This window comes from Myotis myotis, unplaced genomic scaffold (genome assembly GCF_014108235.1).
Source record: "Myotis myotis isolate mMyoMyo1 unplaced genomic scaffold, mMyoMyo1.p scaffold_m19_p_15, whole genome shotgun sequence".
NCBI lineage: Eukaryota > Metazoa > Chordata > Mammalia > Chiroptera > Vespertilionidae > Myotis > Myotis myotis.
The window spans coordinates 8889570-8917106 of NW_023416319.1; the positions used below are offsets into that span (position 1 = coordinate 8889570).

General features: G+C 42.4%; 1 protein-coding gene across 8 annotated transcripts in view; it reads left to right on the forward strand.

The window, feature by feature from the left end:
- Positions 1-3489: 3489 nt before the first annotated feature.
- Positions 3490-27537, forward strand: part of LOC118669736 (nebulin related anchoring protein) — a 64804-nt gene continuing 40756 nt past the window's right edge. The window contains exons 1-16 of one of the 8 annotated variants that reach the window (XM_036335936.1): positions 3490-3745; positions 4067-4161; positions 4744-4831; positions 8385-8489; positions 9107-9211; positions 10950-11057; positions 11686-11790; positions 12562-12669; positions 12951-13055; positions 14744-14851; positions 16545-16661; positions 19186-19290; positions 20892-20999; positions 22006-22110; positions 25071-25169; positions 26389-26493. In XM_036335936.1, the coding sequence (XP_036191829.1) occupies positions 3674-3745; positions 4067-4161; positions 4744-4831; positions 8385-8489; positions 9107-9211; positions 10950-11057; positions 11686-11790; positions 12562-12669; positions 12951-13055; positions 14744-14851; positions 16545-16661; positions 19186-19290; positions 20892-20999; positions 22006-22110; positions 25071-25169; positions 26389-26493 (1638 nt within the window). In that variant the 5' untranslated portion in view covers positions 3490-3673. The remainder of the gene's footprint in view (positions 3746-4066; positions 4162-4743; positions 4832-8384; positions 8490-9106; positions 9212-10949; positions 11058-11685; positions 11791-12561; positions 12670-12950; positions 13056-14743; positions 14852-16544; positions 16662-19185; positions 19291-20891; positions 21000-22005; positions 22111-25070; positions 25170-26388; positions 26494-27537) is intronic. The other 7 variants (XM_036335937.1, XM_036335939.1, XM_036335938.1 and 4 more) reach the window with 7 other exon arrangements.

Consider the following 27537-nt stretch of genomic DNA (forward strand, 5'->3'; position numbering starts at 1 on the left):
CTAGCTGCTGGATCTGGCACCAGTCACTCAGCAATATTTACCGAGTCAGCCTTTGGGTTTGTAGCAGCGTGTTACTCTAAACTGGGAAACTGCACTTCCACAAATTCCCCTCCACTCCTAACCCCACAACCCCCATCACTCACACACACACACACACACACACACACACGTACACACGTGGCTTTTTCACTCCTCAGGGAGCAGCTGATTAACTCAATCACCCTGAGGTGTAACTATTTAAGAAGAAATTCGTTTTATTCATAGTAGAGATCCTTGCTTTTAAAGAACTATGCACACCTTGAGTGAAGGGAGTGAAATCTTTCATGGTGTGACATCAGGTAAGAACCTCACCTTGCCTTCTGGTTTGCTTGCTTTCTTCTGGGCCCGAGACTTGAATCTTGTCTCTAAAATTCCACCGGGTAAGGACACTTTCTTGGCTTAAGAAGGACTGGTCCCAGGCAAGTGTAGAGGAATAATGATAAGTTATTGACTTATGTGAAAATTCTTTGCGGCTCCGTGGACACAGACATGGCATGGACGTGTAGGGGAGTCGACTCCCAATGGGACAGAGCTTCCACCAATGGGAGACAGAGGCCAACAGAGAAATCCTTCCTTTTCTCTAGCGCAGGGGTTCTCAACCTTGGCTGCACATTAGAATCACCTGGGAATCTTTTTAAAATCCTGATTTCTCGGCCTCACCCTCCGGAAATTCTGTTTCTTTGTTATGGGGTGAGGCCACAACATTAGTAACAGCCAAGGTTCCAGCCAAGGTTGAGAGCCACTGCTCTAGTGGATGTTCTTGAATCGTAGTTGCTCAGCTGGCCCCTTGGAAGATGGAGATCAAGCGAGCCAATGCACTTCATAGCAAGCGGTGGCTGCTTTGAGAACAAACCCTCATATTGACTCTTCTCCCTCCATTTCCTGCCCCTTGCTCCTGTTCCTCGGGACACTTCTGAATAAGGTCCTTATACTTAAGCCCTTGCCTCAGGTTCTGTTTTCTGGGGAACCCAGGCTAAGACAAATGTTTGAACCAATCCTGACGGCCAGAGGAGCTTCTATGCTCCTTGGCGAAGGCTCCCATGGCCTGACACCATCACGGCGATGACGGAAGGGCTCCAGATGTGAGAGAGTGGGATGGACACGGGGGCGGGGGGTAGGGCCTCGAGCCATGTCTGTCGAGAAGGTGAGGGCTGTGTGTACCTTACCGCAGCAATGAGTGTTCACTCTGGCTCCTTAAACCCGTGGTCGGCAAACCGCGGCTCTCGAGCCACATGCGGCTCTTTGGTCCCTTGAGTGTGGCTCTTCCACAAAATACCAGGTGCGGGCGCGTACATACAGTGCGATTGAAACTTTGTGGCCCATGCGCAGAAGTCGGTATTTTGTGGAAGAGCCACACTCAAGGGGCCAAAGAGCCGCATGTGGCTTGAGAGCCACGGTTTGCCGAGCCGCAGTTTGCCGACCACTGCCTTAAACTGTCCCATTTCCAGTTGGTGGGCGTTATTTCTCCTCACAGAGTCTAATATCTAATAAGTGCCTTTTAAAAACATAAGGGGTGGCGTAAGTCACATCTAACGTTTTTCATGTTGGCACTTCTGGTTTTCACAGGGTGACCGAGGACTTGTAGCCGCTATGGAGAACCACCAACCACAACCACAGGCAGAGACAAAGTAGCTTTTTCTTGAGGTGAACTGACTGTGGTTCCTCATCCACCCCCCCGCACCCCCTTGTCTGGGACAGAGTTCTTTCTTGGTGGTCTCTGGGGCTTCCGGCCCACTTCCGAGGTAAGGCTCGAGAGATTCGGCACAGAGTAGAGAGATTCGGCACAGAGTAGAACGTTCCGGGAGCCTTCAGGTCTTTTGTTCTTTGTCTTTGCTGTTCCTGTTCGCCCAGGCTGCCCTGTATGTATCACATTTCAGCATGGGAGACTTCCTGAGCCCAGAGCCCCTACTGAGAGTCCCCTTCCCTCCCCCTGAGATAGCGCGCGGAGCCCCACTATCTACTATGGGGAGCCTCCAGCTGCACCCTCCCCTTAGTGTATGTGATGCTAATCCTCTTCACTTGCTTTGCAGCCTCCTCCTCCCTGCTGGCTCTCCCAACACAACACAGAAGTGCTATTGACTTTCCTCCACCTGCAGATCCCCCATCATCATAATCTCAGAACGTTTTGGCCAATTGGTCACTAATTGGTAGACTGCCAACCAAATACTGCCCATGGCCCTGTTGTACTGTTTTGTTCCCAGTGTTTTACAAAACAGGGAATTTCATGTATAATCTGGCTTCTCTGGAAAGATCCGAATATTAGCAATGTTGGATACTCATGAAAAGTTGTCTGGGGTGTGTGCCCTCCCGTTTGGAAAGGTTCCTACCATAACATATGACTTCACCTCTGGCCCCTATAGGCAATGACATAAACAGTGTCATGTTTATGTCATTGATTCCATGAAGAGGTACTGAGTACCTTTTCCATGTCAGTCCTTGTTCTGGGCACAGGATAGGAAATGACAACAAGGACCAAGTATCCTGTTTTGACGAAAGGAGATAGATTTTTAAAAGTAGAGGCACAGTATTTAAGATGTCAGGTGGTGGCAACTGCTATGTAGAATTTAAAACAGGGTAAGGTTATATCAGGTTGGGCGCCATCTTTTTTTCTTTTTTAAAATATATATATATTTTTAATTGATTTTCAGAGAGGAAGGGAGAGGGAGAGAGAGAGAGATAGAAACATCAATGGTGAGAGAGAATCATTGCTTGGATGCGTCCTGGGGATCGAGCCCACAACCCAGGCATGTGCCCTGACCAGGAATCGAACCATGACTTCCTGTTTCATGGGTCCACTGTCAACCACTGAGCCACTCCAGCTGGGCAAGGTGCCATCTTTTCTAAACTGTTTCTAGAAGGTCCATTTTGGGGTAACGTTTAGGGGCGATGAAGGGCTTCACAAAGCCAGGGAGAGAAAGTTTTCCTTCAAGCTGCCCCCCTTCAGGCCTGGGGGTAAGGAAATAAACAGGCCTTTTTGGAACAGTAACATACAGAGGCCAAAGCACCGAGTGTTCTCATTTGTTCTTATTTTAATCACTTTCCAGTTGCCAATATTTTTAATACATAAAGCTAAGATTCACATATGGCTTTTACCCCTACCGTGGCGTGAATCAGTCCTGTTTTATTTCCTATATTTTGGGGAGCTGCCCTTTCTGCTTTAGTCACCCTGTTCACAGAGCAAGCCTTTCTAATTTGATCGCCGGGGGAGCACGTGTCGTTTCCCCTGGGGTTCTTTTCTTGGGCTATGATCACAGCTAGTGAGAAACGACTCCATGCTGCCTACTCATACCCCAGGATTTGGCCATCCACACAAACATGATGCTGTTGTGAGTTCACTTGTCTATTTAGAGAAGCATGTCAGCTAGAAATACCTCTACCTCGTTTCCCAGACGCATGCGTGTTGAGCGCGTGGCCAAAATAGCCGCCTGAGTAAGTGGCAGCTTTAAAAGCCGTCCAGCTGCTGACTTCGAACTCGAAGGTCAGCAAAGGAAAGTGGAAGCTGGGTTCTGAACAATCAAGGTGGCCCAGAGTTGAAGAGTGGTCGGGATTTGCGAGACGTGAACGACTAGACTGAGGCTTCTCCTTGGACTCCTTGCCTGTCACCTGCCGCTGTCGCCTCCCCTGGGAAGTCAGGATGAATGTGCAGGCTTGCTCGAGATGTGGCTATGGAGTGTACCCCGCTGAGAAGATCAGCTGCCTAGATCAGGTCAGTAGACGTTGCTTGGCCTTTGGCAAGAATCACAAACGTGGGAAATTTATCTCCTCATGTAGGGACATGTGGATTCTTTTGAACCACCCGAAAAAGATGTATTTCTCACCCTTTTGCAGTTCTACCCAGTTCTAGCTATGTCTTCTATATTGTCTCAAAAAATGTCACTCATTTATATAACATACTGTAGCTGCGTGTTTTTAAATCACCGTTTTATGCCCAAAGCTCTTTTTTTTTTTCTAACCCTGAAATATGTAAGAATCCTGAGTCTGAAAAAAAAAGGGCAATTTTGGTAAATCTTTTCTGTATGATTTCTAGATATGGCATAAAGCGTGTTTTCACTGTGAAGTTTGCAAGATGATGCTGTCGGTTAATAACTTTGTGAGTCACCAGAAAAAGCCATACTGTCATGCGTAAGTGTTCGATGGCCCTCCCCAACACCTCTTGAGTTTTGTTTATTTATTTTTTAACAAGTAGCCAATCAGAGATTCAAAATCACGCACCCCAGGGGTAAATCCAAGAAATGTCTTCTCAAAGGTTTTTACTTACAATCGCTGATGAAACCTAAGGCAGGATTTTATGCAGTATGTAAAAAGTTGAAAGTTTCATATTTCTTCTTATAAGTAAAAGATAAAATCTACCCTCTATAACCCCATGTCAAACTATTAAATATTGTCCAAAACAATATAATTGCCATGATACAGTATATGCATATAGAGCTTTAACAGTTTTTCTTTTAAATAATTTCGGAATCCTTTTGTATTTGTTCAGAAAGTTTTTAAGTGATCATTTCCAGTTACATTTGGTCTTTAAGTTACATATATTGAGTTTTTTTAAATTTATTTATTGTCTTTAAGACCTATTGTCTGGAAAATCATGAATTATTAAGTTTTCTATTTATTAATTTTTAAAAACGACTGTGCCTTTGAGATAAGTCACTCAATCATCTTGGAGAAAGTACATTTCTAATTTGGCTTCACACCTGTTTTTTGTAGTCACAACCCCAAGATCAACACTTTCACGAGTGTCTATCAGACTCCATTAAATGTAAACAGGAGGAAGTCTCCAGGAGACCTACATGGGGTAAGTTACTTACTTTTGAATTTCAAAACAGCTTTTAAAGAAAGTTTCTTAGCTCAGACGCCTGTTAAGTTTTCAAGTATGTATCTAAATGTGAACTTGCCCATTTTCTCCACATACACACGCATGTAAGTGACAAATGTTGCTATTGGTCCCATCACAGTATAGGGGCCCAGGGTAATCGTGCTTGAATATCTGAGGTGCTTGTATCCAGAGTAATCTCTCTGGTCTGCCAGCTTTGGACACATTGATGACAGTTTATACAATAGGTCCTGTATATACCAGGAGCCTGATACATAAGACAAGGTTTTTATAGTTAGAAAATGTTACAAAAGCCTTTCCTTTGTTTCCCCCATAATTCTTTTGGTATAGGTAAATTAAAAACCTCTAGTACAGGGGTCCTCAGACCCCTCTAGTACAGGTGTCCCCGCGGGCCACATGCAAATACAAATATTGTATTTGTTCCCGTTTTGTTTTTTTACTTCAAAATAAGATATGTGCAGTGTGCATAGGAATTCGTTCATAGTTTTTTTTAAAAACTGTAGTCCGGCCCTCCAACGGTCTGAGGGACAGTAAACTGGCCCCCTGTTTAAAAAGTTTGAGGACCCCTGCTCTAGTATGACCATTTCAAATCTCTCCTAATTCAGTAGTGCTTAAGATTATTTGCAGCCTCTCTTTCCCCTTGGGGTAGCAGTAGGTCAAAGATATTTTTATTTAGAAGTGATATTTGGGTGGACAAGGAGGCCACGTTGATCAACCAGCCTCTTTTGAAAAAACCAACAGTGGAGTTTTGTCAAATAGCCAGCTGTTGATTGAACACTTGAATTTATTAAAATGATGAATCATTTAACTTCTCCCCCCAACCTCCCCATGCCCCACAAGAAGTTCTTTGGGGTAGAGGTAGTAGCTTTCTAAAATTAGAAAATTACACATTGGATGGAAGGTGCTCTAGAAATCTTCCTAATGTTACCTCATTTCCTACTGACTCCTGACTGCTCAGGCCATACTCCTGTCAAAAAAATGTGTATTAGATCAGCCTTAGCCTTATCGCGTGGCTCGCTGTATTTACCGTCAAGATTGCCTGTTTTGCTAAGTACTTTGCACTACTTTCAACTTGTTTTTTTAACAAGCTTATAGAGCATTTACTGTACATTTTTTTTTGCTTAATTCATTTAATGTACATTGTAGTCCAATAAATTAAATGCTATTGTTATTCTATTCTACTGGAGAGGGAATGGAGGCTTAGATTGTTGTTCATTTATCATTGGTTTCTGAGGATTCACGAGACTTAAGAAGTCACAAGCAATCTTAGATTACTGAGAAGGCTAATTCTTTCAGGATTTTGTTTTCATCTCTTGAGGTCTAAAGGCACCTACATGATTATTTTAAAAATAAGTAAGTAATTACTAAGACAGAATTCCCTGTTTGGTAGATGTTGTAGAAGAATGAAACATCTAGGTTCTTTTCTATCCAGAGAATGAACGTTAGCCCTTAGAGCAGTGATGGCGAACCTATGACACGTGTGTCAGAGGTGACATGCGAACTCATTTTTTTTGGTTGATTTTTCTTTGTTAAATGGCATTTAAATACATAAAATAAATATAAAAAATATAAATCTTTGTTTTACTATGGTTGCAAATATCAAACAATTTCTATAGGTGACATGGCACCAGAGTTAAGTTAGGGTTTTTCAAAATGCTGACACGCCGAGCTCAAAAGGTTCACCATCACTGCCTTAGAGCTTCCTTACCCCACTAGTAGCATGTAGGCCCCCCCCCCCCCCCCCCCCCCCACACACACACACTTCTTTCTGCTTCCTCACAATAATCCTGAATCTTGTGGAAGGTCTCTGGGGACAGACACTCAGTCTGGGATTTGTGCTGTGGGCGGGGGACCGCAAAGATGTGGTTATGATTCCTTAAGCCAGTGGCTCTCCAGGGGACATTTGATGATGTCTTTTTTGATGATCACAACGGGGAGGGGGACATCTGGTGGACAGAGGTCAGCTATGCTGCTGAATATCCAACAATGCATAAGAAACGCTGCCTTCGTTATGTAGTGTTCATGGTAGCTTCCTAACTCCAAGAGGAAAAGCATGTAAAACCTCTCAATTTATATATTTAAAAATATACATATTGGAGCTGCATTATCAAGCCTAGAAAGTCAATGATGGAAAGTGCCTTGATGAGGAACTAGAATCCCTGGGTTCTACATCTGGCTCTGACGACCCACTGAAAAAAAAATTTTTTTAAATATATTTTATTGATTTTTACAGAGAGGAAGGGAGAAGGATAGAGAGTTAGAAACATCGATGAGAGAGAAACATTGATCAGCTGTCTCCTGCACACTCCCCACTGGGGATGTGCCCGCAACCAAGGTACATGCCCTTGACTGGAATTGAACCTGGGACCCTTGAGTCCACAGGCCGACGCTCTTATCTGCTGAGCTAAACCGGTTAGGGCCTCACTGAAAAATTTTAGTGAGTTCACTTCTTTTCCCAGACCTTTCTCATCTATAAAATCAATGGCTTAAAATTTAGCTTGTTAATATTGCAGGTTTTGGGGCCCCACTTTAAACCTCATAAATTATGTTATTAGACCTAAAATCTTTGGATTTTTTCTTTTATGGCTAGTCCTTTTTATGTTTTCTTTAAGAAATGTTTGCCTATTTCATGGTCACAAAGATATTGTTGATATGTCATACTCCCAAATTGATCTATACATTCAATGCAATCCCCAAATCTTAGGTTTTATTCATGGAAATTTATTAACTAGTTTTAAAATTGATATGAACATGCAGAAATTCTAGAATGGCCAAGAAATCATGAAAAACAAAATTGCAGGACTTAGGTTACCAGATTTCAAGACTTACAACAAAAGTAGTAGTAATTAACTCAGTGTCGTAAGAACTGTCATAAGAACAAATAGACCAGTAGCATATAATCCAAGGTCCGGAAATAGAACTTCTCATATATGGTCACTCGAATTACAACACAGGCACCACTGCCATTCCATGTAGCAAGAATGATCTTTAAATAAATGGTGAGGGAGGGATCGGATATTTGCATGGAAAAAAAGGAACCTTGATACCTACCTCACATTTATACACAAAGATTAACTAAAGATGTGTTATGGATCCAGATGCTAAAGGTAAAATTATAAAACATGAGAGAACACCTACTTGAATCTGGGGAGCCAGCATTTTTACAAGCTCCCTGGGTAACTGTTGCACAAACTAAAGTTAAGAATTGCTACTCTAATGTCTAGTGTTTTCTGAGGTTCATTTAACCTGAATTCTCGTTGTGTGATAAGCTCATGGAGACTTTAAGTCCTTGTAATTGCACCACTGAAGTGAGCTTTGCACACAGCAGGTGCTCTATGCATGCTGCCCATCTGGTGGAACAGCTGAAACCACGAGGAGACTGACAGCACAGTGTGTTGTGGTGCAGTGATGCTGTGCAATTGAGACTTAGGAAAATCCTCCCAATTCAGCTGTAGATTATTTCTTTTCTTTTTTTTTCTGATGAAAACGTTACTGACAACATCTTCATTGGTAGGTTGATGAGCCAGATGATGGTGGAAGGTTTAAATCGGTGTTTCAGTGGGACATGGAATCCAAGGATGGGGCGACCACATCTAATGGGCGACCATTGGTGAACGAGGTGAGTTACGAATGGGTTTGGAAACAGAAAACAATGACACCCTGTGCAAATGAAATGCATTCTCATTATTACTGCTAGACAAATTCAGTGAGGCTTCTCTTATCCAGTTTGTAAATCCAACTGTCCAGTTACCTTTAGAACTCTTCTATGATGTAAGTGAATCGCAGAAAGTCAATTGCTTAGGACAGTGGTCGGCAAACTGTGGCTTGCGAGCCACATGCGGCTCTTTGGCCCCTTGAGTGTGGCTCTTCCACAAAATACCACGTGTGGGCGCGCATGTACAGTGCGATTTAAACTTCATGGCCCATGCGCAGAAGTTGGTATTTTGTGGAAGAGCCACGCTCAAGGGGCCAAAGAGCCGCATGTGGCTCGTGAGCCGCAGTTTGCCAAACACTGGCTTAGGACATTAGGTTATTTTTTTAGTTTGAAAAAAATGAACATTTTGCTTAGCTGAGACCTGCCATATGCCAATAGGAGAGTGTAGTTTTTAGGGAACTTCTCTCTGATATTGACGATGTGTTGTGAGCATTGCAGGGAGGGTGGGGTTGGTAGGGGGAATCCTACCTACCAAATGCGCTTAGGGGGTGTTTGTATGCATTTGCGTGTTTCCTTTTTAGAGACCCTATTGGACTGGATATGGGGAAGGGAATGCTTGGTGCCCAGGAGCTCTGCCAGACCCTGAAATCGTAAGGATGGTTGAGGCTCGAAAGTCTCTTGGTGAGGTAAGGGCTTTAGAAATTATTTTAGCCATTCATTTGAATGTTCCTTTATTTTAAAGTGTGGTGGACGGAGTACTGGCCCCTCCCCAAAGATCCCCACGTCCTAACAACTGGAACCTGTGCATATGTTACATGTCCAAAGGGACTTTGCGGATGTCAATAACCTAAGGATTTTGAGATGGGAACATTATCCTGGATTATTAGGGTGGCCGCAGGGTAATCAATTGGGTCCTTATAAGGAGGGAGGCAGGAGGGTCGGAGTCAGAGAAGAGGTGACGTGACAACAGAAGCAGAGGTCAGGGCCCTTTGGAGCCAGAAGCCAAGAATGCTGGCAGCCTCTGGAAGCGGGAAAAGGCCAGGAAACAGGTTCTCCCCTAGAGCCTCCAGAAGGAACAGCCCTGAGGGCCCGGCTTAGGTTTCTGACAGCCAGCACTGTAAGAGAGTCCTCACTTTAGCAGGTTTTCATGTGAAAAAGGCATTGGTAGCCCAGATGGTGGAAATCCTTAACAATTTGCACAGACTCCCTTCCCGTCCTCCCCACACACCCGGGTTACCTGCCCTTTGAAGAAATCACTTCGGGAAATACGGGTAGTCTTCAGTGACTTTTCCTTTAGCAAATGGAAAGGACACAATAGAAACACAACTGCTAAGTTTCGGTGTCTTATTAGGAAAACTAATCAGTATGGATACTAAAAAAGCAAGGAGGAAAAAGTAACTAACATTGTACTCCCAATGCTGTTATAAGCATGTCAAACTCCAGGCCCGCGGGCCACATGCGGCCCACAACAAATATTCTTGCGGCCCAGCCAATAAAACGGTATGTAAGAAACACTTTAATAAAAATTTTGTAACTTAATTTTTATAATATCCTGTTATACATAATTATTAATAACAAATGACAACATTTGCTAGTGACTGATTACTATAATCGTGTTGCATTCATTTTCCTCATGCACCTTACGTGCAAGTGCACCATTTCTCTCCACTAATACTAGCAGTGAATATTTTAGCAGCCAATTGCCACATCTTTAGTTTTGTACTGACTTGTTTGGTGTGTGCAACAGGACATATTTCGCTTTTGGAGAACAAAAAAAACCAGTTTTATTTGCGTTACACTTACTAATTTGTGCAGTTATTCAGTGTCTGGTAAGTTAATGTTCAAGAAAAAATATGAATTTTTATTAAAATGTTCTATTATTTTATGTTAACCATGACTCATTTATTTCAGCCCTTCATATTCAGCACGTCTCTATCAAAATAAACCTACATTTCTATGAAAATTGAAGCTTTTGTTCATTGCGGCCCACATCAACTTACACCTTGTTCATTTGGCCAGTGTTAGCCTTTGAGTTTGGCATGCTTGCTGTAGAACTATCACTAGTGGACAAGTTAAGGCCAGGCTCCTGCATGTTAATGGATTTATTATCATACATGCCTTTGAGTCAAAGAAATACGGATTGAGGTGTGCCAGGTTCCACATAATATGATGTCAACATGGAAGGGGGAAGTTTGTTTTTTTTTTTTTACCTGGGGAATATTATTTGAAGGTGTGATTCATTTGTGAATAATAGTTTCCAAAATGTGAATAACATTTTTGGATTCATTCCAGGTGGCTGAATTATTTTCCAGGTATCTTACACATCCAGTGGCATTGGTTCTGATGATGCTTGCTATTGCTATTTTATTAGCTCTCATCCGAAATCATATAGTAGGTTCTCATGCTGACCTTGGTTCTGACCAGCAGGAGTACACAGAAGACTATGAGCAGCCGCGGGGTAAGGGGAGCTTCCCAGCCATGATCACGCCTGCTTATCAAAGGGCCAAGAGAGCCAGCCAGCTGGCCAGCCAAGTGAGTGTGTTCGTGCTTAGTCACTATTAATTATGCTAATGTTTGTTATTAGTGTACCCCCAGGGGTCAGATAAAATTCAATGAGACAGTGCTTTTGGACAGAAGGCACCATTAGTGTGGTGTTATGTGGAGAAAACTGTGTTCTTGTCTCTCCCCTATCAGTTATCCTCTGTGCCATGATTGGGCCGCATCCATCACATGGAGAGAAGACCATGCATCTCACCCCAAAACTGGACCAAATAAGTTCTTGAGGTCACTTTAGCATGAAGGACACTGATTCTTATTAAGCAGATAGCAGACCCTCCTGAAGAACAGCATAGCTTGCTAGTTAAGACATTAGAATTTGAATCCTGGCTCTCTCGCTGGCTGTGAGCAAATTACTTAACCTCTCTATGTCTCAGCTACTTCTATGCAAAATAGGGTGATGAAGTGAGTTAGCATTTGTTAATGTTTAGCAGTGCCTGGTACCCTCTTAGACTTTTCCTATTAGCATCATTGCTTTTTGAAGTGGAGACTCACCCCAGGTGTGTGTTCACAGTAGCCCCAAGGTGTAGCTTCTGGAGAGCTCCAAGGAGAGTTTTTCACAAAGGCCAGTGAGTATGACCTTGACCCTATACTGTCTCCTCAGGTGGAATACAAGAGAGGGCACGATGAGCGAGTCTCCAGGTTCACCACAGTGGCGGATACTCCTGAGCTGCTACGGGCCAGGGCTGGGGGACAGCTTCAAAGTGATGTAAGAAATGATGAAGGCGGAGACTCAGTGATTCTCACTTATGACCCCCCATTCTTTCCTTATTTGGAGAAGGAGGGAGGGGGAATGTGGAAGGCATGTCAGTCCCACACAGGGAATAGGGAGAACTTCCTAAGGTCAAGTATGGTCAGATCAGATAAGTCAGCTCCCTACTGTAGACCTTGTGAAAACTCATGTTTAGAGAGAAAACTTGAGAATAGTAACAAATCAGACGTATCTGATGAATCCGAAAGAATTCATTTTATATTCTCTCCTTGTCACTGAAAATTATAGACCACAACTTCTAAAGAATTTCTACCACTTTTCATAGTCTAGTTGCTCCATAGGATAAGACCAAGAACTCACTATTGTTCTGAGTGGGAAGCTTAAAACAAGTTGAAGTTCAGCTGAAAAAGTGGCTTCTATTTGCCTTCGGTTGAGAAGCCTCTCTTGTCTCCCAGACTTGACTGGCGGCTCCTCAAAGGCAGAAGCCATATTCCTCTGCCCAGCCCTTCACCTGGCCCACACCAGGTGCTGCACACACACGTGTTGAATTCTACATTGAGTCTCATGTGCCAGGCACTGTGCCAAGTATTGGGAATAAGAAGGAAAATAAGATGTGCAGGGCCCATCCAGCTCTAACAGCTGTGACCTAACAGCTGTGAATAGGGGATTGCAGGGTGTTCCAGGAGTCCTTAGCATGGCTTCCCACCCGATTGCCTGGTAGATAGCAGGATGGTGACATGCGATTCAAAGTTTGTTTTCATTTTCCAGGTGGTCTACACTGAGGACTATGAACAGCAGAGAGGCAAAGGCAGTTTTCCTGCTATGATCACACCTGCTTATCAGATAGCCAAAAGGGCCAATGAGCTGGCGAGTGATGTGAGTGTCCCCAGCAATGGTGTCCTATTAGGGGAGGAAACAGGAAGTTACCTGGGCCTGACAAGTCCAACCTCCTGTCTCCTGTTGCATGTGCTGTGGACCCAAGAAGTAGCTTTTCTTCATGGTTGTCAATCAATTTCACTATAATCTGGCACTTTACGTCTAAGCACGCTCCCGGGACCCAAACATAAAAAGAACACTCCACAGCCATTTAGTTTTACACTCTGGCCTCTGTGCATAGGAGGCAGAATTCACCGGGTTTGTCCTTTCCCTTCAAACAGGTGAGGTACCATCAACAATATCAAAGAGAAATGAAGGGAATGGCTGGTTCAGCCACAGCAGCCGAGGGCACATTGACGAAGGACTATGTGGACCAGTGTGGTCAGGTATGTGATCAAAGGACTCTGGAAGAACGGCCCTTTGCGATGGTCAGTTATGTAGCCTGTGACACAGCCCATGGCCATTTCATCGGAGGTTGGGCTGTGACTTATCTTTGCCCTATTGATGAAAGGTGGACTTCCCAAGCCAGAAAGTCGCGGGCAAACAATTACATAGGGGCCATCTTGAACCACTTAGGAAAACAGATTCCAAGCATTCCGCCCCACCCTTTTTTTAAAAAATAAAGGACCTGTATCAAGATGGTGGTTTGCCAAGAATACAGCATTCTCATCTATTCCCTGAAGAACAGTCTCATGGACTAAGACTGGCTACTTAAAAAAATTTTTTTAAACTTATTTTGACAGAGAGAGGAAGGGAGAGGGAGAGAGAGAGAAATATCGATGTGATTGGCTGCCTCCCACATGCCGCCTACCAGGGATCGAGCCTACAACCCAGGCATGTGCCCTGACTTGGAATCGAACCAGCAACCTTTTGGTGCATGGGATTATACCCAATCAACTGAGCCACACCAGCCAGGGCAGGACTGGCTACTTTTAACCCACTATTGCATAAGCACAAAGGGGATCAAAATACGTGTTTTGAAAAATATTTAGCAATTCACTGAGCAGCAGGGCTCATTTTCTTAGCAAGTGGAGTTTCTTATCTGGGTTGCTGGATAAAGCAGCATTCCAGAGAATGCAAACCTTTTTCCCAGTTTTACTTCTTAAATGAACTATACTTGATAGGCTGTAAAAAGGTTGAGGTGACAATTACAAGCTACTTTTTATTTGCACATCCCTGTCTGTTTTCTGGTACTAGACGGGTGTCACAGGGGAGAAAGAAAACATTATTTTTTTCATGGTTGTAAGTAAAGAACATTGGAAGACCAATTGTGTGTACTGGAAGAGCACATTCACTGAGCTTAGTTAATATTTTTTTCTTAATTGGGCAGTTGTGTGAAATGTTGGCAGTAGGTAGACTCTACAACATAAATGACTCATTCAACATAATTTATAAAAGATAACAAATAACTTATTTCTCTTCTTCAGAGAAACAGGTTGCCCATGTGCGGATACAATCATGTGAAGATAGTTTGTGACTCCATTGCAAATGTCTGCCTGAGCAAAAATACTTCGTTTTGAATTAAAAAGGCCATTTTATGAAATTCCATAATAAGTTAGTTAAATGGTCTGCGAGTGCTTTAAACTCAGTGGAAATGCTTTTTTTTATTGATTTCATGTTTTAAATATGTTCTTAAGAAGGCTCAGGACAACTTTTAAAAAATCTGTATCTGGCGAAAATGGTTTTGTTCTAAATGTGGGCCTGAGAAAGGTAGCATTCAGGATGACTGGAAGAGAAGAGGGCTTTCCTGGCATCCACTCAGAAAGGAATTCTCCATTACCCATGGGCCTGGGAGGCTGCAAGAGTGTCATGACTTATCTGGCGAAAATGACTATGATGATAATGAGAATGGCCACCGTTTACTTAGCGCTGACTGGGTACTGGGCCCCAGGAAGTGGCGCTGTCTCCACAGTCTGCTGCCTTAACCCCCACGTGGCACCACTGCTGGGGAGATCACTGGAATGTCCAGTGTGGACGGGCCTCAGGGGGAACAGGTTCTAGGAAAGATCACTGCTCACTTCCCACCCGTGCAGGGAGGGGAACGTTACTGATGGAAGGTTTTGATCAACTTCAGCAGGATTACTTGGAGGACTATGAGGAGCACCGAGGGAAGGGCAGCTTCCCCGCCATGATCACCCCAGCTTATCAGAACGCCAAGAAAGCCCACGCACTCGCGAGTGACGTAAGTACCACATTGGGACGACCCGCAGGTCCACAGAAGCAGAGAAGTGAGACTGAAGGCGGTGCTTGCTGAAACCTACACACGGATACGTTTATGAGAGCCGAGCCAAAGTAGAATGCTAGCCCGCAGTTTCTATCCAGATTTCTGGCATCCACTGCTTTTGTTCAGACTGTTTGGTCCCATGTATCTGCTTCTAAAGAGATTGATATGGACAAAATGGCACACCTCACTGTAGGTCAGCTGAAGCCAGTGCAAATGCTGGCCCAGGCAGGTACGCTGGGGCTAGGACACTCTTTGCAAAATAACCCATCTAGAAATCGAGCATTTTTTTTTAATACTTTATTTTTAAGAATTATTTATTTGTATTCATTATTTTATCTTATCCCCTGGAGTGTGGTATTTTTTTTTAAGAAAATGTATTTTTTTTCAAAATTTCCTTTTTATTTAAAGAAATGGTTCTTCCTCAGACAATGTAGAATACTCATTTTTCTCCCAAGTTGGCCAGGGGCACACAAATGCAAGAATTTCTGGTTTGAGATTAGTAGATTTGTTTCTTTCAGTCTTTTGTTTTTCACTTTTAATTTCTTTATTGATTAAGGCATTACATATGTGTCCTTATCCCCCCATCACCCCCCGACTCATGCCCTCACCCCCAATCAAGCACTTTTGATAGCTGATTAGAAAAGTCATATGATTATCAGACTGGGTGTAACCCAGGTGATAAAATGATTTTTATTTGCAGAAGGTTGGCCAGCTGCCGGTCCTTGAGAGACAGGCTGTAATTAAACTTGGTAAAGTGACACACACGCTGTGTAGAACTAAGACACCAACTTGAACTTGGTGTATAATTGGAAGCCAGGCATTCAGTTCACAACCCTTTGCCCTTCTCAATTACTCGGTTACTATTCAGTTATTAAACCTGTTTACCCAGAGCAATACGCTTGCACCCCGAGGGGAAATAGAAAGACACATTCATCTCTCTGCCCCTCCTCAGCAGACAAGATGAGAAATGATGTTGAAACCTATGGCAGACCGGGTTTGGGACTACACCTTTTTTTATGCCGAATTAGAGTGCGAAGTGTGAAAAGGGCCAGTAACTTTTTTGTAGTGAAATTCTTGTTTTTTTCTTACTCACCTTATTTACAAACGTGATCCTGTTTATTGCAGTTTACAATTACATAGACAGAAAATTTATAGAGTATTTCTAGGGTGTAAAAAGGGGCCACTTTCCATAAAGACAGTGGTTCTCAACCTTCTGGCCCTTTAAATACAGTTCCTCACGTTGTGACCCAACCATAAAATTATTTTTGTTGCTACTTCATAACTGTAATGTTGCTACTGTTATGCATCGTAATGTAAATATCTGATATGCAGGATGGTCTTAGGTGATCCCTGTGAAAGGGTCCTTCAACCACCAAAGGGGTCGCGACCCACAGGTTGAGAACCGCTGCATAAAGATGTACTGACAGTGCACCAAATAAAAGTGACCTGGGCCAATAACATTTTAATATGAAAGGGACTGAGTGGGATGTGGGTTGTATGGAGAAAAAAAAACCCCATATGATATGATATTTGTCCTTCAGGAAATTCTGTGAAGTGAATGTTGACATTAAGTGTGGTGTAATTTGAAGGTAAGTTCTGCCATGGAGCATGAAGACAGCACCTCTGGACCCTCTTTGTGTGTGTCTTTCAGATAAAATACAGGCAGGACTTCAACAGGATGAAAGGTGCTGCTCATTACCACTCCCTCCCGGCCCAGGACAACCTGGTTCTGAAGCGGGCTCAGAGTGTGAACAAGCTTGTGAGCGAGGTGCGTATGGGGAACAGTCGCTACTGCTTGCTGTCACTTCCTTTAACCCCCATAAAGGCAGTGAAAGGACAAATTCCATGTAAAGCCACACGCACTACACCTGGGCTGCCAGTTCCCAAAGAACGAACGTGCAGTGAAAGCAATTCACAGGCGAGCCCAGAACAAACCCAATTCATTAAATAACAAATTTAATTTCTGATGGCTCAAAAGCTTCTCCCTGAATTCTTACAGGGCTGAGCTATTCAGAGCTTCCAGGCAATAGATTTCTAGTTGCCAGAATATCAGGTGAGCTAACCTTTAGAAGTATGCGTCATCCTTATAGAGTGGGAATCAACGGACAGGAAGTGGCTTGAACTGGAACCTCTCCCATTCTCTCATCATTGTAGTCAAATTCCGAAGAAAATTGTGGGTACTACATGAATCACCTTTACCTTAGAGGCTGAACTGGCTGCCAGAGGGTGTGTTTTGTTGGTCCTACCCAGTGATTAAGCTATTTAGAACTGTTAGGACTCGTCCAAGGAAATCTCCCCTCTAGTTCTCCACGTCCTTTTCAAGCCCCAGAGTCTCATTGGCTTTACCTATCTGGACTCTAAAGGCATTTGAGTTGGCAACAGGTCATAAAAGGGAAGAATGCTATGTGAATGTTTGCTGAACCTTGCTCTTTTTTTTTTCTTTTTAAAATATTTTATTGATCTCAGAGAGGAAAGGAGAGGGAGAGAAAGAAAGAGAAACATCAATGATGAGAGATAGTCATAATTGGTGTCTGCAACTTGGGCATGTGCCCTGACCCTGACCGAGAATTAAAGCATGACCTCCTGGTTCATAGGTCGATGTTCAACCACTGAGCCTCGCCTGGTCACAGGGCATTAGATCTGGGTGGGACCTTTACAGCCTGCAGGCCCTTCCTTTGTCATAGGCCTGGAAAAGTAAAAGTGTCTCGTTCTGGTTCAAAGAGACTTTCAGGGACAGAACTGGAACTAGAAGGCTGACAGCATAGTCCTGCCATCCAGGAATAACAGTTACCATTTTGATCTTTTTCTGTGTGAATATTTTATAAACAAGTACATGAATGTAAGAACATACAGTTTCAGAATTAGAATTCAGCTGTACTTTTTTACTTTATATCCTATTGTGAGCATCTTGCATACCTTAGAAGGCGTATTGCCACCCTATCCTATATAATAAAAGGCTAATATGCAAATCAACCAAGCGGCAGAACAACCGCTATGATGCACACTGACCACCAGGGGGCAGATACTCAACACAGGAGCTGCCCTCGGTGGTCAGTGTGCTCCCCTAGGGGGAGCGCCACTCAGCCAGAAGCTGGGCTCACGGCTGGTGAGCGCAGTGGCGGTGGCGGGAGCCTCTCCCACTTCCACAGCTGCCTTAAGGATGTCTGACTGCCAGCAGGCCTAAGCCATTAGTCGGACATCCCCCAAGGGCTCATGGACTGCGAAAGGGCTCAGGCCAGGCTGAGGAACCCTCCTGAGTGCATGAATTTCATGCACCGAGCCTCTAGTGCAGTGAGGGCGAACCTTTTGAGCTTGGCGTGTCAGCATTTTGAACAACCCTAACTTAACTCTGGTGCTGTCTCACATATAGAATTTTTTTGATATTTGCAACCATAGTAAAACAAAGACTTATATTTTTGATATTTATTTTATATATTTAAATGCCATTTAACAAAGAAAAATCAACCAAAAAAATGAGTTCGCGTGTCACCTCTGACGCGCGTGTCATAGGTTCGCCATCACTGCTCTAGTGTTTAATAAAATGGGATAACAAACTGTATTGCCTTTGGTAAGAGGTCGCAAGGGAGCTTTGGTTTCTTTTTGCCCTTATGTTTATCAAGTGAGATAAACCAGTCATGCCTCTATTAGTGGCAGTCACCCTCAGCTCTTTCTCCTGTGACCTGGAATCTATTTAATAACTGCAGCCTCACATTTGACACCCAGCTACCCAGAGGAGCTCAGCTAGCCAACCCATTTAAAGTGAGAAGACACTCTGTGCATCTATGGTCGTATTTATTCCATGCCTTTGAAAAGTAACTTTTTAGGTTATATTTTATTGATGCATGCATACAAAAAAGTGCATATAGCAAGTGTAACAGGAAGGATTCTCACTAGTGGACACATCTGCATAACTAGTGCCCAGATCAAAAAACAGAACATAACCAAAGTACTGACACCCCCTTCTCTGTCTATCCCCGCAGACACACGTCCCCAGTAGTAACCACTGTCTTGATTCCTAAAACCAGTTCTGACATTTTTAAGTGGTATGAAATCTTATAGTATTTATTCTTGAAAGAGATTGTATATTTTTAATGTTTAGAACCAAATTGATTGTCACTTATTTATTCCTTGAAAGGAAAATCTGTACTATTAACTTAAGAGTATGCTGGGCCTGGTATTTTTAAATCTTGGGCTGAAAGTTTTCTAAAAATATCCTGGTAAAGTCCTGGTGACATATTCAAGAGTGACTTCGGGTTTGGTTCTATTGTGCAAGTGGTGTTTTGGTTTCTAAGGTGGAGTATAAGAAGGATCATGAAAGTAGTAAAGGTCACAGTATCAACTACTGTGAAACACCTCAATTCAGGAACGTGAGCAAGATCTCAAAATTCACCAGTGATGTGAGTTTTTAATGCCTAAGCATTTCTGGGTCTCCTAAGAGACGGTCTATGTGAATGTATTTATGTGTCTTGGAAAAGCATGGCCTTTTAAGCACAGATACCTAACAGGTCTGATTAAGATTGCTGGGACTGGTTGATGTAGTGTTAAATTCTTTTACACCTCCCGATGCACACTTGACCTTGAGTGCTCAGGGCAGTGCCTGCCTGTCCTCTTGCATCCTTCCTGTATGGCAGTATCCGCTACCTAGAGGCGAATGCTGGTGAGCAGAGCATGCAACGTCCTCTCCCAATGCAAATTTGTGCTTATTAACTTAACACCTGGCTGACCGGTCAGGAGATAACGCGTGTCTGCATTTACATTAGTTTAAGTCATTTTAAAACTCTGAAAGCTTAAAATCACTTAATGTAAATACAGACACGCGTTATCTCCTGACCGGTCAGCAAGGTGTTAATACCTGCTCTCGTTTGACCTGCAGAGTCACCTGGGGAGCCAGATGTTATTCCCCCCCCCCCCCTCCCCGATTACAGATAAGCAGCTATATGCTGGAGTGGCATTTGCAAATTTGGAAATTCTCAGAGAAGGTCTGGAGATGTATCCTGGGGAACATAATCTACACCAGATTATGTGACTTTCCTTCTGTTTAGTTGTGCATCCTCGTAGAATTTAAAGTCACTCAGGACTTTGTAAAGCTCAGTGAGGAATTTATTTTTCATCAATTAGTGGGGAAGAGCACCAGCTTTGGAGCTGACAGATGTGGTTTCACAATTAGCCAAGTGGCCAACTTTGGGCAAATTGTTTAAGCTCTCCAGCTACTTTGCCCGTTGTAAAATGGGGATGATGATCATTCCTGTCCTCATAGAGTGAGATCAACTGAGATAAGTAGAATCCTGTCTTGATATATAGTAACATTATTCCGTTTAAATACTCTCAGTGCCTAATAACTCAATAACCTCCCAGGGCAGGTCATGTTAATGTGGCTTCATTAGATGCTACCCAAATTTTCCTATTTATGGCTTCTTATCATCCCATTTTGGTTCTCATTATTTGGTAAGCTGCATTTGGGGCACAATATTATTTCACCTGGTTGTGGTAGTGACCAATCTGTGATGAAATGTTCATAGAATTTGGCAGAGCTCAAGTTTTATTCTTCATCTATTTAGAAATGGAGGTAGTAGCCTACAGTGATTGTACTATTCCCCAGCATGGGGTTTCACACACAATCAGGGCTTGCCCAGTAGAGAGCTCCTGCTCTCACAGTAGGTTTGCACATTGAAAAAGATCTGGTATGTACACAATTGAAAATATTTTTTAAAAGTCAGGTATGTTTTGTGCTGGCTGTGCCCATCAGATTTTATGTTTTTTGTTGTTGTTTTTTTTTGCCTGCTGTGTGCTTGCCCCATTCCAACTTCTTGTCCTTGCTTGAAGCTTCAGTTGATTATTTTTTTGAAAGGTGTGTCTTGTTATTCAGTGAAACACTGACTACTTAAGTGGGTTGTCTTTAGTCATTTATATTTTCAATTTAGTCCATTAAGAGGAGTAGTTAATTTTGAACATGTTGGGAAGAGAATGCTTTTGTTGAAAGTTTTGTGGTCCCCTGTAGAATAAATATAAAGAAAACTACCAGAACCACATGAGAGGCCACTATGAAGGAGTTGGTATGGACAGACGGACTCTCCATGCGATGAAAGTCGGAAGTCTGGCAAGCAACGTGAGTTCTTGTGTGAGGGGCCTGGCGGTCCTGGGGGTCAGTTGGAGGGGAAAGAGGTGGGGCATAAAGAATTCAGCCAATTCTTTTCAGCCTCCCTTTGGAAAAATCAGTTTTCTATTGTGTAAAGGCTGACCCATAGGAGTTCCTAAACATGAACCGATACAACCACGGCTAGGTAAAAATCCTTGACATTGATCGATAGCTTCAATTTACTTATCTCAGCTTTCTCTGGTTTGAAGAGTAGACAGATCCATTGTAACTGATCCAGTGTGAGAAAAACTTTCAATTTCTGAGAGATAAAGAGAAATGGACGAGCATAATTTTTATTTGAAATTCCTGCTATGAAATTTGTTGGTTGGTTGGGTGCTTGGTTGATTGGTTCATTCATTTATTCCATCGTGATGTTCATTGGAGACCTTCTGTTCATTGAAGGCACTGGTCTTCAAAATAGATCAGGTCCCTGTTTCATCATAGCCTGAAATCTATTAATCTGTCTTTGGCTTTGTCAATTCAGTTCATAGGTTTGCAAATGCCAAGTTGTAAATCTTACCATTTTCATTATTAAAACATAGAAATGTCAAATATCCACTTGAGAATGTCAAATTTGATCTTTAGGAAAAAAAATAGAAAGCACTCTGAATACTCTTGACTTTTCATTTATTTTCTGGAAGAAGCTCTTCCATCATATACTCATGTGCAAGTACTTCTTATTAACAAAAATTACAAGGGGCTTCATATTTAATAAGATAAAATAAACGTGCTACAGATGGAAGTTAATGAATTTTGGATTAATTAAGAGGAAGAATTCAAATTAATTGAAGGCAAAAGTGTGAGCATAACTTAATTTTCCTTGGAGGTGATGAAACTGAATTAATTTTGTTTCTGGTTACTTTTTTATTTCCCCCTCTGGTTACCTTTTAAAATACTTCCTATGACATTCAAACAAGGTAAACAAAAAAAAGTAGAAGCTAATTTCTCTTTTCTTGTTCTTTTCTTTGTGTTTCAGATTGCCTACAAAGAGGATTATAAACACGATGTTGTCGACTATAACTACCCAGCCACTCTCACTCCTTCCTATCGAACAGTCATGAAGCTGGTTCCTTTGAAAGATGTAAGTCCTCTTCCAATAGCCCTCTCTGCTCTTTCTTGTCGCTTCTCTCCTGTGGAGTGATTCTTAGGCAGCAAGATGGAAAGAAACAAGATACATAGGAAATGGAAGAGGGATGGAGAAAGGGGCACTCTTTTTCACTAGGAAGTCCATTTATGCATGTTTGGAAACTCTTAGTTCTTATTTTATTTTATTTATTTGAGAGAGAGAGGGGAAGGAGAGAGAGAGAGGGAGAGAGAGAGAGACAGACAGACAGACATCCATTTGTGCCCTGATCAAACCCACAACCTTGGCATATCAGGATGATGTGCTAACCAACTGAACTACCTGGCCAGGGCTAAGGGAACTCTTAGCTTTTCAATATAAGGTGAGGACAACTCTAGTTTTGTCTTGAAAATAACCTGAGGTTGAATTTCTCCTGTTGGAATTTGGTGGACTGTGCCCACTGCTGGGCACATTCAGTAATTGTTCCTTAGCAATGATGACTTTTTTTTTTTAAGTTTAGGAGTGTGCTACGTTTAAGGACTGGAGGAAATAAGATAAAGTGGCTGTAAGTTGTGAGAAAGTGGTAATGGTAACTCAATTTTTTTCTTAGGAGCACTTGGGAAATATATGTGTGGAATAATATATAACTCAATTATTACATCAGTGATTTTATTTATAGTTTGGCTGGCACAAAATAAAATATGCATAATTAATTAAATTTACTGTTTTTTACTTATAAGAATTTTACTATATCTTTATTAAAGAAAATTTAGAAAATACAGAAAAGTACGAAGAAAAAAAGACAGAAGTCATGTCCTATCTTAAAAAGTACTTAAGGTGGTTTAGAATTGAGTTGATATCACAGTTACTTGTCAGCAAAGGTTATCATAAATCAGTCAATAACTTAACAAATATTTAGTAAATGGCCGGTGCTACTTTCCTGCACATTCCTTTGGGATCAGTAGTTGACGTGGGTTTTGCTATTGGTAGGTAGGTCTTTATGTCACTCTGTCTTTTGCTCAGAGTAGGAGCAGTGTTGGCTGTGGTGGGTATCTCTAGTGTATGACACAGTTTGCAGGACAATGGAGGATAATCATTGGCAAATGATAGTTTAATGGATGAAAGGGGCTTTCAAACATGTAATAAAGCAAGGGATGGGCGGTAGAGAAATATAAAGGACTTAAACTTTGCTTCTCTTTTTCTGAGGGAACTTGGTTGGGTTGACTTGCTCACTTCACCTTAATGAAACCCAAGGTTAAACTTGACTACCAAAATGACTTCTTTTTGTTTTTGGCTGCATACATTACCTGGGGGAATGTGAGGACTGAGAGCATTTCATTAAAATCCGAGTGTGTGCTCTTACAGTTGAATTATAGAAATCATGGGTAATAGCACAAGCAAACCAAGGTAGATTCCTACAACGTGTACTCCCATTATAACATGATTTGCTATGACATTCACCTGTATAAGGCCGACTCAAACCAAGCACCTGAAATATAGCCAGCTCACCTTTGGAAGTCTGGGAATAGAATGGAATTAGACTGGATTAGAAATAAGCAGAGGTAAGTTCAAAATGGAGCCCACGGGCCAAATCTGGGCTGCTGAGATGTATTTGGCCACAGAGTGTTTTAAAAAAAATTGGACCAATATATAGAAATTTATGTAAGAGCACAAATTTATATATTCTTTTTTTTTTTTTAAGTTGGAAAACTCAGGGAACTGTGGCCCTAGTCCCTGCATGGCAGTGCTTGGGTGGGACTGAGTGGCAGCTGCTCTCTGTCACCACCTTCCTCCTACTTTCTTATCTCCCTGTGATTTTGAGTTTACACCCTAATGTAGGGGCGTTGGTGTTCAGGAAATTTGGGGGACCCATTACAAGAACATTTGTGGCCTCTCTTGCTGTCTGGTAGTTGTAAAGGTGGTCAGATAGCTATGAAATTAAACAAGCACAGCCCTTGATTAGAGAGGGTTCCCTTCAGATGGGTTTTATAAACACTAACAGTATTACAATGAGACTATGCTCAGCGAAGAGCCCCTTTAGAAAGAAAACTGAAGCAATGGCCAGGCATCTGTGAGGTGGCGAAGGTGTGGTTAATCACGGAGACTGTCAGTTATGTCCTGCAGAGGAAAGCAACTGTGCTCTGCCACGTACTTAATGCAGAGTTATCGGGAAGGAATATGCCATTCTATAAATATAGTTTTTGTGACCTTTTATCGTGCATAATTCTGAATTCTATTAGACACTTCATTATGAGATGATAATTTTTCCCTCTGAATTAATGCATCAGGAAGCCACTGTACTCTAATCTCAGTAATAGTTGACATTGAAATGAGTTTATATTTCTTAGTTTTCCCTCCATACCCCATGTCCCAAACTCAGAATGTGCAAAAACTTTTCTTCTTGAATCTAGGCCTGAAGACGCTGTAACAGTGTGTGGGGTGCTGGGTGGGGTCCTGGGCTTTAGGCAATAAAACAGAGGCATACCCTAGCCAGTTTGGCTCAGTGGATAGAGTGTCAGCCTGCAGACTGAAGGTCACAGGTTCGATTCTGGTCAAGGGCAAGTATCTTGGTTACAGGCTCAATTCCTGGCCCTGGTTGGGGCGTGTGGGGGAGGCAATCAATCGATGTGTCTCTCTCACATGGATATTTCTCTCTCTCTGCCTCTCCCCCTCCCTTCTACTCTCTCTAAAAATCGATGGAAAAGTATCCTCGGGTGAGGTTTAACAAACAGCAGAGGCATGATGACTATGAGTGGGGTGGGTGATCAAAGCCAGAGCCCAGCTGACTAAGGGCCAACGTGGAGTCTGTGCCTGGAAAGGCTCAGGTGGGCTCAGAAGGTTTGTCGTCTCCAGTTGGAATCTTTGGTTCTCTTTCTAGTCATTTGAGAATCGCAGCTCGGTTGGGCTTAGGCAGACGGGGCTAAGCAGGTCTCAGAGACAAGTTCGAGTGACATCTTCCTGTGCCTCTTTGCACCCAGGTCAACTACAGGCAAAGCATCGACAAGTTGAAGTACAGCTCTGTGACCAACACCCCTCAGATTGTTCAAGCCAAAATCAACGCCCAGCAACTGAGTCATGTAAGTGACCCGACATGCCCAGCCGGATGTGGGTGACTTGTGATTGCCGGGTGGCCTCTGGATAGCGGTCTCCCAAGGACGTGACTTTCATGAATGGTGACATTTGTCTTATTACAGCTATGAAATGACCCCCCCCCCCCCGCTCTTGACGAATTCAAATACATTCAAAAGTAAAAAGAATAGTGTAAAGAATCCCCATGGCCCATCACCCAGCTTCACCATCACCTCATGGCCAGTCTTGCTTTATCGTTATGCCCATCTACTCCCTTCCCCGCCCATGATTATTTTGAAAAAAATCCCAGGTATCATATTATTTACTCTATAAGTATTTTAGTATGAGTCTCTAAAAGATGAAAAAAATTTAAAACATAGTTATGCATTTTTTATATATCACACCCAAAAATTAATAATTCTTAGTATCACTAATGTTAATTAGTATTCAACACTCCAGTTGTCTCATAAGGTTATACTTTTTTATAGTTTGTTTGAATTAGAGTCAAATAAGGTCCACATTTTGTGACTGGCTGATATGTCTTTAAGACTTTTCATCTTTTAAGTTTTTAAAAAAATGTCTTCTTTTCTCGCAAGTTGTCTGTTGAAGAGACTGGATTGTTTATCCTGTACCATTTCCCACAGTCTGAGATTTGCCAGCTGCATCCCACTGCAGCTTTCACATGTTCCTCCAGCCTTCACTTGTCCAATGAAATAGTGGTTGCATCTATAGACTCGATCATGAACAGGTTTAATTTTGGGCAAGACTGCGTCTCAGAAGATGCTGTATTCTTCCACTGGGAATCACATAATGTCTGGGTGGCTCTTTCTTGGAGATTTAAGATTGCTTTTCTTCAATGTGGGCAGACATTTGATAATTACTCTTTGAATATCCACCATGCATATTGCAAGATGTTCTGCACGCAGTGAGATAATAAACTAAGCTCCATCCCCTCACAAGTTCTTCAAAGGAGAGCTGCTGAGGTGGCCACAGGGAAAGTCTTTGCAAGCTCATGACTCTGAGTGCCTCTGAGTTGTTTTACTTTTCACTGGGCATCTTCAGTCTGTTCATTTAAAACATTCACAAAATTATAGGCTTCCTGGTCAAGTGCCTTTTCCAGAAACTCCTTCTCAGCTATGAGTCTAAAGGGAAAGTGGAAAAGAGAGTGTTCTTCTGCCCATCCAAACACCTTGCATTTACCCTGTGGGTTTACTTGAAACCCAATAGGTGAATTACCGTGCTGACTATGAAAAAAACAAGTTGAATTATACATTGCCCCAGGATGTACCTCAACTGGCGAAGGCCAAATCCAATGCCGAGCTCTTTAGCGAGGTAAGCAGGCAGCATGGGGAGAGTGTGGTGGAGGTTATGTGCACAGGTGAGCATGATGATACCAGTCCCAACGAGCCGGGACTATTTGGCTCATGAGATGGGTTTGTTCACGGCACCTACCATGCTATAATTTTGAATCTTGCTGTCTCATGGCCTGTGGTAGTTCACTGGGGGTAAATTGATCTTAGCAATTTTATTCTCACAATATGAGCATGTGTGCAGTATGTGCATGAACACGCACATGGCATCATCATCATCATCATCATCATCTGGGTGACTTCAAGCTGGAGCTTTGCTGTGTGGAGAAACTTTAAGTTAAAGATCGATGTTAATTACCAGATTTTTCCTGGAGTCCCAAATGGGCTGTGATTAGGCTTCTCATTCTAGATAGGATTTGTGGGGCAAAAGAAGAAAAGGAAAAGGAACTAATATTTGTTGATGTGTATTCTGTGCTGGGCACTGGGAGAAGCAATGGAGTTAATTGTCATACCCCAGGAGGTATTTATTATAGGGACATAGTGACATGGGCTTTGGTATCAGATAGACCCAGGTCAGATGTTGGCATTGCCACTTTCAACCCATGTCCCTACATGAGGTTTTAATGTCTCTGAGCCTCACAAGCCCAATGCAAAGACTTAGAGTTGATGAGTAGAAGACACGTTGGAAAGGGCCAGAAAACAATAGACACTGTTACCATGGCAACACCAATATCAACACTTTAGATCTAGGTTGCACTTTACCAGCTTAAGATCTGTTTTCATATACTACATCCATTTATTCTCACATCAATCCTGAGACAGATAATAGGGTATTCTTTTTGCAAATGATAAACTAAGGCATAAAAAGGTAATTTACCCAAGGTCACATGATCAGGAAACACCAGACCTAGGATGAACACATGGGTCTTTTCTTTGTCCTACCCATTACCGTTGCCCTGCATGGCTCTGCAGCTAAGGAATCAATGAACTGTCGTAATAATTGCTATGATTCTTTTGATAATAACACCAAGACAGATGAAGATGCCACCTTCACTATTTGTTTGTT